The following is an 11,553-nucleotide window of genomic DNA, read 5'->3' as shown; positions in this document are numbered from 1 at the left end:
AAGGGTACGGGTACGGGTTTTACCCTGCACTCTTCAACCGGTAAGGGTAAGGGTAAGGGCACGGGTAGGGTAGGGGCATACCTCACCCGCACTCTGCACTCAAAAAAACTAATCTGGGTATTTCCCTTACCGTAGCCTGCATCTGGCCAAAAGAGGGTAATACCCTCTTTGACCGGCACTGGCACTGCATACTCCGCTCGGGTAGGGTACAAATTGCCATCTCTACTAATTCCATGATTCTAGTGTTATTTACTGATTCGAGCGTTATCCACTTACTACTTGACTGTGCAATTTAGGCATAAGAGTGACCTCACCCTAATTTAGCTGTCTTCCTGGTTAGCCTTATCTGGTTAGATTAATTGTACTCATCTTATTAGCTAGATATTTTGTCAGTTATTAGCTAGATATTTTGTCAGTTCTTATCTTCACTTTATGCCCCTATTAATATTGTAACCATAAGGAACCGGAACAAGAAGAATTTAGGGCCCGTTTGGATTGCGGAATAGGAATGGGAAGGGGGGGAATGAGAAGAAGGGAGGAGTGGGAATAAAAATAGGGGGAAAGAGGAGGATAATGATGAAGGTGTTTGGTTTGAGGGAATAAGGGTTAGGAATAGGAAAAAGTAAGAGAGAAATATGATCAAAATTACATTTATACCCTTTTTGTATAAATAAAATCATTTGTATAAAATAATGAATTATGTTTAATAATAAAAATTTACCATTATTTATTATTAAATATTTAGAATATAATTATTTATTTTAATTTAATATGATCAAATAATTAAAATTAATATAATTAATTCACATATTTAATTAATATATTTAATTATAATAATTAATAATAAAAAAATTAATAATAATAATAATAGTTAAAAATATAATGATATTTAAATTAATTTATTATGTTAATCAATATATATATTATAACAATTTAAATTTTTTTAATTTAAATTATTATAATTAATTATTTAAAGTAAAAAAATTTTATTAACATATAATTAATTAATAAAAAAATTAAAAAAATCACTTATAAAAAAATAATTTAAATATGATTATTTTTTTAATAATTATTTATTTAAATTGTAATAATTAAATTTATTAATTAATTATATTAATTTTTAAATATTAATTAAATATAAATAGAGTAATATAGACATTTTCCATGCTAAGGAGAGCTAAACCCCCATTTTGTCGAGGAGTGCCACTCATCCACACGATTAGTCCCATTACCACTGAAAAGACACTATTTATGCCTTTCCTGCTACTCAAACATGGGCTAAGGATTCATGGGTGCATGTGATTCCCACTCCCAAGGAGACAATCCATGATCCAAACGGGTCCTTAGTTTTGGAAAATTGATTTTCACTTTGTAGGACTTCCAAGCATATTATTGATGTGGTCAAAAATGCTCACGCTTTGACTTAGGTCAATTCCCTCATGTCTACATATAAAAATTTTCATTTGCACCCACAAAAGCCAAGTTAGTACTCACAGAATTTTTATTCTCAAGAAGTACCACAATTTTTTAAATTTGATGTTCAACATGACACGTTAAAAAGATTATATTTTCACATTGATGTGAACATCATGTAAAAATGAAGAGGAGGATAATTTATTTCATCCACATTAAGGAAAAGTCTTCCAAACAGCAAAATGTTTCGTTGATAATCTTCCAAACTAAATGAAGTAATTATTGATCTTTTAGAAACAAATCCCAGTCATAATCTCAACATGTATGGATAAAGCTCAACACACATGCCACAATTCCTGAGATAGGATGATGTTCCAATGCATCTATCTTCCTTAAATCAGTAGAAACTCATTTAAAAGATTGAAGCAGATGTAAAGCACATTATTTATTCATCATATTAACATAGAATTGACTATTTATATCAATATTGATAAACTAGTGTGTTGCTCAGATCAGCATTTGCCTCTTAAGGAATTCATAAAATATAAATTATTTGAATTATATCATTCGCATGGAAATTTTGGCATTAAACCTGACTATTTATATTTATCTATCTTGACCATCAATAAGGATAATCCTCACCTATCAATTTTGAAATGCCCTCAAAAAATCTAATAGATTGTCCTTCACTCAATTATTATATGATTATAAGAGTACACATTAGATTAATCGAAATTATTCAATTTATTAATCAAACGACCTGTTTGAATATATAAATGCATCATCTATTTTGAGACAGCAACTGCCCACTGAAATGAAGTATGAGCACACCCAGCTTATTAAAACATGTTGTCCAAGCAATGCCACTTAGTCGTCAGGTAAGTGTAAGTTTAAAGTACTGAACTTAAATATTTGATGAAAAATCAAAATGTTCATTTATTTATATATTATTACTTTTTTATTATGTCCCAACAAATGGTATTACTGGTGGCTGCTAATGCACAAGGCCGTTCTCAAGTTGAGGCAAATATCTCCTATGGATTAATAGAAGAAGAGGCATGGATAATTAACTTTAAGAGTCATTTTTGAACTTCTCTATCTTCTTTCTCTCTTTCTCTCATTTCTCTTACATCTCATGTGATTAGAACATTTTTACCACTTATTATTAGTCATGAGAAGTAATCATCAGCTTTCTCATAGATCATGCTTGAATGAGAAGATATACTCATTTTACTTTGGAAGCAGACACCCTATTCATCCCTAATTCCCTATTAGAATAACTGACTGTCCCACGTTGGTTAAGTTAGTAAAAACTAATATGAACATATACGTCTGGTTCTCTCTTCCTATTAGCTTAAGCTTTTGAGTTGAATCTAGTGCGTTTGGTTTGCAGCTAACATTATCTACCATGGATTTATAGATCACAAAAGATACACATTTAGGGTTCAACAATAACTGCCAGCATGTGAAAGCGATCAATCTAAACTCTAGATGAAGTACAAAATGCATAGTTCAGAATATAGAACATAACATTGGAAGGCCTAGGATAATACTTTGCACAAGGTTGAAATGTGCTAATAAACACAAGATAGTAGATAAATAGATTTCCCATTCCTCAATTCTCCTTATAGACTGACAGTACATATATAGCCATGAAATTAACAAACTAACAAATACAATAAAGATTAAAACTAAGTATATAAAATAATAGACCAACTCTGACAAGACATAAAAAATACGCTAGCAAATGGAATCGAAACCAGGAAAAAAAAAATTGATAGGATATCTGACCCGTATCTGTCCACATATTAGCTAATAATATGTAGTCATCAGAAGTCATGTGTGGTATAGGATCATAAACCATGGTGACCTCCAAATTATAAAGGAACCATCCATAATGATCCCAAAAATAAATAAATAAATAAAGCGACACTTATCCTCACAATAAAACTTTTACATATGAACCTTCTCAGGTATTAATGACAAATACACAAACAAAAAGAAAAAGGGGGAAGGGGAAACGAAAGGGCAAAAAACAGAAAGATAAATTAAAAGGGATTTCTACCAAGAAAATTGAACACAATATTGAAATAAGGGGAAGAAATATGAGTGACAAGTAAAGGTAGAAAATATTCACCTAATTTATAAGCAAGAATGTTGAAACAGAAACACATGGTATATGCCAATTTTCTTATTTGCATTTCTTGATAGCCTGATTAATATTTTACACAAGAAGCATAATTTTTCATCAAATTCCATCCCAAGAACATAGGCAATAGTGCAATCTATTATTGATGTTGATGTTACTTAGAGATCTACCTTGAAACTGAAAACAAAAACCATTATGGAAAAGAGCTCCATATTTGTAAAAACAAACCTTACAAAGTTCTAGTTTCGAAATCTCTCGTATTTCAGAAATAGACAGCACATCAAGAACATCTCTAATATCATTAATCGAGGGGTCATCGCTGAGGGAGAAGAAATCAATGTAACCACACACTGTAGATGCAATAAAATATAAGAAACCAATCAATGGCATAGGTACGATATTGATTACAAAGATACAAAGGGACAAAGAAACCTACACTGCAATTCCAGAATTGCTTTCTTAGGATCTGATATTTCAGTGTAAGAAATATTAGCCATCCGAAAACATGGACCAACACAAACAAAAACATAATCCAGTAAACTGCACACTGCAAGGTATAATAAAAAGGGATAACTTCAATAGATGTTGGCTCAAAAGACCAACATGTATTAGTATAAATAAGGATGCTAGCAATAAAATCCACAAATCCAATATACTAATAAATGATTTCATGGGAATAACAAGGTTTTATAAACAGGAAATTTATAAACCCTGTAAAAAATTATTGAGCAAACGGCCACAGTCCAAGTAAATTTAACAATTTGACCTTGCTCTGAACCAACAACAAGCCGCATCAGCAAACATGCTGACTAGGTCTTTTTGAATGAACATAGCATTTGGAGATGCTGGGTTCAGCTTAACCATTTACAAATAGTAAGATTTATGCGTAGCTTCTCTACTGCTACCATAATGTATAGCTGTCTCAGCTTCTGTCCTCCATTTCAGTACTTCTAAAAAACAAAATCAGGCTCATTTATAAATGTCTGACAGGAAATGAAAAAGTTATTTGAGCTTCATTAACAGGGAAACATTCTAGGGCATATTAAAACAAAATTTGATGCCAGTTTCAAATTAACATATTTGGGCCTCCCTTCCAAGCACACAGTGAAGACAATTCAAAATTGATTTAGGCCAGAAGATGACAATATATTTATGACACTAGACCATATAGTGTACATAAGAAAAGGCGCATGGAACCAACCTTTACGAGTATAGAGACGAACAAAAAGCCTTTGGGCATCATCAGATAATAAGTTAAATGATCCTGAAGCAACACAACAACCATTAACAAGTTACACTAACTGCAGGAATTAACTGTCAATAAAGATATATCAAGAACAGAGGTACCTAGAAACGATGTTTCTTCATCAACAAAGAGATGGAGATGATTATGCAAAACATCTTGAACTAGTAAGCAGAAATTTTGTTGGTAACTAGGAGTTTTTGCATGATCAACCACCCGAACAACTTCACGCCATAATAATTTAAAGTTTCTCTATCAACAGATTCCATCGAATTATCTTTGATCGCCTTTTGACAAACAAGTCGAATAGGAACAGCACCAAGAGGATGTTTAGGAAGAGATGTTATAAATCCCTGCAAAATTGTACGATAGAAATTATTAGTGAATTAATTAACTATCTTATCAGATGATCCCACCTCATGCAAATTGCAGTCCATAGTTAACTTGCACTTTGATTAATGACAAGAATACTAACGAATTTCAGGTTCTAAAAATTTCATTAGGATTAGAAAGCACATTTGATATCTATTATTAGAAATGTAATATCCAAATGTAACTAGGATACATGTTAAAAAAACTGTGCCAACAAACTTATGACCATACTAGTAAGGAAGCTAAAATAAAAAAAATGAAACAATTTTTCTATTTATAGACATAAATTTTTTTTCTTTGTTTTCTAAGAAATATATCGCACAAGAAATTTTTAAACTTTTCAGAATGAAAAGTAATGAAACCTTCGTTTATATTGTTGGGTACATATGCAAAAAAAATAGTTTATGACCTAAATGAAAATACAAAAGGATTACAACAAAAATTAAGTATAAGGATAAAGAAAAGAAAAATATAAAAAGAATAATACAGGCTAGTAGTCATTTAAAGAGAAATTTGCACCATGCACCACTGTATACAAACTCACAGATGAAAAAAAGGATTGAATAGGGGTATGAGTTAGTTAAAACTGATTTAACCAACTGAACTGACTCAATCTGGTTAGTTCAGTTTTAGAATTTGAGTTTAGTTATGGCTTAAATTTGTTTTTTTTAGTAGCAATTTTTAACATACGGAAACAGAACCAATGTAATAAACTGATTTTACTATGTTAACACAAAAATCCATCCATCTCTTGGGATTGGCACCGAGCTTGCTCAACAATGCAGATGATAAGGAATTGTAACCAGATGTGGTGGTGATGATGGGTCTTCTCAATGTTGTCCAAAACACTTCCTCTTTCCAGATTGGTCTCCTTCCAGATTAGGGGCCACACTTATCCTGAAATTCTTCAAATTAGATTCTCCTCCAGTCACCATTCTTCATCAGGCAAGGATCCCTACAATCAATTCATAGAAACAACAAGACTAGTCCAAGCCTTTAGCTCAGGTGATGCTCCAATACCCAAGTCAAATTGGCATTTCCAAAACAGAGAATGAGCATTTTGAGAAGATAATTGAGTTTGTGGTCTTAAAGTTGTCCTTTTTCCTCCTTTATCTTGGTGATGATGATCCCCTTTTAAAGGCCTTCAGCTTCACTGACTTAGTTTTGCAACCTCTAAAGTCTTATTCTCTTCTATTAGCATGACGGGCAAGATTTAACACCTCTAGAGGCTCATTGTTCCTCTTATAGATGGCTGGGCGGATCTTACTGCTTTTGGAGATTCCATCTCCATCATTAGATGGCCGGGAGTACCTTACCGCCTTTGGAGATTCAACCCCATTGTGGGATAGCTAGGCGGGTCTTGCCACCTTTGGAGGCTCACCCCCCTCCATTAGATGGTCTCTCACTATGATTCCAATCCTAGGCATAGAAATAGGTACATATCAATGGATACTTTCCCTCACATCATATCATATATAAATTTAGAACTAGTTAAATTGATATCATGAATATTTCATCTTATTCCTTCTATCACATACAGAGTTCCATGTTTTTTTTTTAATATGTACAAATTTATACATAGAGGTGTCCAATGATTATATTTTTGAGAATAAGTTGATGTTAAAATGATTTCATTGGTCAATAAACCCAATTTTACCAAAACTGACTGCAAATCAATTGTCTATTTAGCATACAGCTTATAAGATCAATTGATCTGGTTCAGTTTTGAGTATGGCATAGCCAAAATTTTTTGACTATACAAATTTTAACCTAACCCACAAAATGCACATCCTATGATACAAAGATATATTCAGCCACTTGCTCAGCGACACTAAAATCGTAAAGCTCGTAACCCACTGCACTCCCAAGGAATGAACAGCAAGACACATGAGAAAAGGGAGGATTGAAAAGGTATTACAGCAGTTAATATGAGATTGATGATGAGAATCCGATGATTCCATATGCAAGCATTGAATGGTGCACAAGCATGAAAAAATATAGATAATGGTGTACAAATTTCAAATTGAAGGATTAATAGTAGAATCATCTGCTAAGAGCTAAAATAGGGTAGCAACAAAAGTTTATGGCCAAACTGGCAATAAGATCATCAAAAAGCGGGCAGATAGGCATCACAACGAAAGATGTCCAGGCATGATTATCATCCTAAAAAAATCTGAATTAAATGATCAGATTGATAAAACAACTAAGAAACCACAGAGAACATATTGCAGCCGTATTTGTCAGTTGTCCATGGTAGATAAAATAATATTTGGCAGGCAAGATAGAGTAGCCTACTCTTGCTTGTTACTTTCTGTATACATGAGAGCAGATACCATCATTTCTGCTGCTAATTTGGTTGAACATACCACCATACATTTAAATAATGACTCCCAATTTTGCCAATAAAAATCAATTAGATACCAGCCAAAGATATGTTAGTTGAGCTCAAGTCAAAATGGAAAGCTTAAGTTGATAAGATGAGAAGCATGGGCTTATACATTCATACCCACATTTTACGGATTAACCAAACTGGTACTATGAGAATCTCTAATAAGAGCTGTTGATCTGTGTTATATTCTTTTTTTATTTTCTTATATTCAGATGTTGCAAACAAACTAGTTAAATTAGCTCTCATACCAGGCTACATGCTAACCATACACACTTTAGTCATTCATATCCATACTTAAGTAAATTAACCAATTTGAAGTGGCAGAATCTCTAATAAAGTAAACTTGATTAAGTTAAAAAAAAAAATTACCGTATGCTCTGTTAGAATTATGTTATAGTTTATATTTGGTTAATGAGCCATATTGGGCCCATACTACAAAACCTTAATATTTCTCTATATATATCCTTGTACTCCTTTACTAATGAGATATACAAATTATTTCTCCTATCTTAACATGGTATCATAGCAATATAGTGGAGCCACCGATGTGGTACAAGTCCATGTGTGTATGACCTCCATGTGTGTAGGACCTCTGAGACACAAGTAGTGTACAAGTCCATGTAAACAGACCTCTGGTGTACAAGTCTGTGCAAGTTTGACCGAGTTGAACTTGAGGGAGGGTGTTGGAAATATAGTACCACATCGGTTGTGTGATAGAAGTGTAATGGATTTATATATATATGTATAGGGGTTGAGTCACTAAGTCTTGAGACTTTTTGGTGTAAGACCCCTAAGCCCATATAGAGCCCATATAGGGCCCACTAGTACCAAAATATAAATTCTAACAATATCTTTTATAAGAAGATTCATCCAAACAAAGTCTAATCTAAAGCCAAAGAAATCTGGCCAAAGCACAAAAGTCAAAAAAAGAATTAAAAAACAACATGCGTAAAATCCGGACCTAGACATAAGATATAATTATTTAATTTGCTTCGTATATAACTCCAGTAGTTTTCATTATTAACAACCCAGCCCATAAGTTACGATACATGCTACTTTGAAAAGATTATGCGCAAGTCATTCTTGAGTTCATCCACAAGCCAAGGGCTAAATTAATAGGAATGTTCTTTGTAGTGCTCAAAAAATATGAGCTAGCTTAAGAGCACTTCAGCAAATTGCTCACGATCCTAAGGCAACGTTTATTTGCTTTAAAGTGGTCTGAAGTGGGGAAATATGTGCAAGTGACACTTCCCTAAAGTAGTTGGAAGTTAATATCACTTCCAATAGTTACAATGTTCATCTAGCAAAAAGTGAAAGAAATCCTCGAGTGGGAGGAATTAGGGGAAAGTAAGCTTATATAAGAATTCACTTCTCCCACTTAAATGAAAAAATCCTAAAGTGAGTGTATTTCCAAATCATAAAATAATTAAAATAAAAACAATAAAAATATAAAAATAAAGCTGAAGCAAGAAAATGTCACTCTTGGAGGAAATCAGTCCACCTCACTGACTTCCCCACCACTTTAGACAGAATGAACGGCTCCTAAACATGACAAACATGGCCTTGTACAAGTTAGCCACATTTACTAGAAGAGCCTTGTCGCGAAGCTTGAATTTGTTCTTTCAAGCATGGCAAGCTCTAATCCAAATGCCCAAGATATTAGAGTTGGTCAATTGAATTCTGTAATGAATGTGGAGCAGCTATGAGAGTGTGGAAGAAGTGCAACTATAGTTAATCTATCCAAATTCATACAAAATCAACAAGTTCTTTTTCTAGTCAATCTCTATTCCAGAGTTGTTCTAGACACTAAATATGCTATTTCTACAAAATGCTAACTATGATAATCTTGACATCATGTTTAGCTTTTGAAGATGGATCATCTCACATGTGATGCACTACAACTCAACTTTAGTGCAAGGTCTTCACTATGAACCTAATTGGTACTGAGTTCTAATACTGAATCTCTAATCAACTGCTTTCCTAGGTGCAAATACGACAAAGACATAGGTTACATGCCATTTATTAAGCTATCACCATGATACCATAGTCTCTATATTATGTTTTCCATCAAGATAAGTATTAACTAATAGACCAAATATCTTCGAACTTGGTGCTGAACTGGTATGAAACATGCATTTTCTGCACAAGTATGCAGGTAATAAAAGCTATAAGCATTGCTTTGTGATGCCCTCCTCTCTTTATATTGTCATGATCTTTTCACACAAACTATCAACCTCAATCTTGTTTTTTTGATGAATTTACATTTTGACATGGGCACAAGATATTTCATCCCTTCACTTTACTTGCATAGAGGCCCATCATGCAAAAATCAATATGTAGGATCCTAAGATTCTCAAGCTTAAGGTACCCTAAAATTTTTAAGTATGGATCAAAGAAAGACACTGGAAAGAATATCTAGCAAAACTTACACAAAAAATAGATTCAAAACCCAGCACCATATTTAACTTGCTACCAGAAAAACTGACACAACTTTTCTTTGAGATTGGCATCCTGTGAGGACATTTATATGACTAAACAAATCATAACACACATAGAAGCATGAAGTAGTTTCCTTCTCAAACTCCATCAAGCAATATATTTGATGGATGAAATGAACCATATAAGGTTATATAACTAAAATGGTATATCAACCTAGAAACCATCTTACTTGAGAAGTCTAATAAGCATCTAGTGCCAAGAAGAATCTAAGATACTTGGATTGAGGTAACAGATGCCAAGCAAGATGCACGTAGTGGGTCAGCAATGGCCATGCCGCAATGTTGGGATTTGTTTGTTTAAGAATTAGTCAATTAATCATGTTTTGGTTGTGAATAAACGTTGCTATTCTTGTGCCAACTAACTAGTCGTTTCCTTCGCTTCAGGAGGATTTGTTGAGTCTTGCATGTATTTATATTTCCATGACTTGCAACAAAAGGGCACGCAAACGTTCAGTAAACACTTTGGAATGTTCTCACCAAAAGCAGAATACCCACTTGAATTAGCTCTCACTTGGACGACAAAATGTCGCTAGATTTCAAGTCCTTTTTAAATAAAACTAGTGCAGCATCATACTTTTTTCCAAACAATAGTAGCCTATTTCATATATCTCAATTTGCACATGGATCATTGAAATTGAATTTTCCACAATTGATGCAAGAAGTTTGCTTAGACCAAGAAGTACCTAAATGAGAATTGATGATACAATCAGTCCCCCGAATGGAACACCCGCAAACAGGGCAGGAAACCCATTCCACATCATATGCAAGGTCCCCAGGTTTCTCAGAATCTGCAGCTGCAGAGCAGGCCTCCAATGACGCTTTATTCTTGCCACTGCTCGAATCCGAAGCTACAGACTCCTGGAAAGTAGATCAAGAAACAGAAATCAGTGCTTCGACGAGGAAAGAGTCATGGAAACCAAGCAAGAGGGATGATTACCAGGAGAAGCCATAGATTGGGAGGAAGGGTCCTCCTTCGCTTCCCGATAAGCCTGATCAGACTCTGCCGGCCCGAGAGCATGGACACCATGCCCTACTAATGTTACAAACAGAAAGAAATAGCAACGCAGTAAACACTAGACAAATGGTGGTGCTCCTCTACCGAGCTCGAGCTTGTTTCCAGCGGGGGTGGCAAAATTCGCACTCGGCTCATTTTCGCTGGCGAAGCGGTGGCGACTTTCCTGGAGAAAATCGGCCGCAATGACTCAACAAGGCGGAGTGGCAGATTTGAGGGGAAATTTTGCATAAAAGTATCTCAAATTTAGATAAATCAAAACTCATTTTACCAGATTGGTCCCTCTATTATAGTGAAAGTGCCATTTCAGTCCCCCTATTATTTTTTGTCCTTCTGGGATCCCTCTATTTTACCATTTAGTGAAATATAAGTCCCTCCCTCTGATATCATTTGTCCCTAGAAAGTCCCTAAGAGGGACTTACATTTCACTAAATGGTAAAATAGAGGGATCTAAGAAGGACAAAAAATAATAAGGGG

At 34.0% G+C, this 11,553-nt stretch overlaps 1 protein-coding gene across 4 annotated transcripts; it reads right to left on the bottom strand.

Moving 5' to 3' along the window:
* Positions 1 to 3,814: 3,814 nt before the first annotated feature.
* LOC120281624 (fanconi-associated nuclease 1 homolog) lies at positions 3,815 to 11,266 on the bottom strand. 4 transcript variants are annotated; one of them, XR_005542746.1, is made up of 6 exons: positions 11,002 to 11,266; positions 10,748 to 10,922; positions 4,910 to 5,158; positions 4,764 to 4,826; positions 3,999 to 4,109; positions 3,815 to 3,912 (listed from the first exon to the last, which is right to left on the bottom strand). XR_005542746.1 is itself a non-coding variant. In XM_039288313.1 (4 exons), the coding sequence occupies exons 1-3, from the start codon at positions 11,089 to 11,091 to the stop codon at positions 5,136 to 5,138; spliced, it is 288 nt and encodes a 95-aa protein (XP_039144247.1). In that variant the 5' UTR covers positions 11,092 to 11,266; the 3' UTR covers positions 4,216 to 4,826; positions 4,910 to 5,135. The 4 variants fall into 4 exon arrangements, 2 of the variants coding, with proteins under 2 accessions (XP_039144247.1, XP_039144248.1); XR_005542745.1 differs by lacking the exons at positions 3,815 to 3,912; positions 3,999 to 4,109 and adding an exon at positions 4,216 to 4,512; XM_039288313.1 differs by lacking the exons at positions 3,815 to 3,912; positions 3,999 to 4,109 and having other exon boundaries at positions 4,216 to 4,826.
* Between the last annotated feature and the right edge of the window lie 287 nt (positions 11,267 to 11,553).

The sequence above is a fragment of the Dioscorea cayenensis genome, chromosome 18 (genome assembly GCF_009730915.1).
Source record: "Dioscorea cayenensis subsp. rotundata cultivar TDr96_F1 chromosome 18, TDr96_F1_v2_PseudoChromosome.rev07_lg8_w22 25.fasta, whole genome shotgun sequence".
Taxonomy (NCBI): Eukaryota; Viridiplantae; Streptophyta; class Magnoliopsida; order Dioscoreales; family Dioscoreaceae; genus Dioscorea; species Dioscorea cayenensis.
The sequence above is the reverse complement of the archived record's forward strand: the minus strand, read 5'-3'. Positions and strand labels throughout refer to the sequence as shown.

What these genes read in the sequence shown, in the direction of transcription:
- LOC120281624 (XM_039288313.1), bottom strand. Translation starts at nt 11,091, where the DNA reads ATGGTGTCCATGCTCTCGGGCCGGCAGAGTCTGATCAGGCTTATCGGG. An exon ending in CCAATCTATGGCTTCTCCTG is followed by an intron (nt 10,923 to 11,001) that starts GTAATCATCCCT and finishes TCTACTTTCCAG; the next exon opens with GAGTCTGTAGCTTCGGATTC. An exon ending in TATCATCAATTCTCATTTAG is followed by an intron (nt 5,159 to 10,747) that starts GTACTTCTTGGT and finishes ACAATTTTGCAG; the next exon opens with GGATTTATAACATCTCTTCC.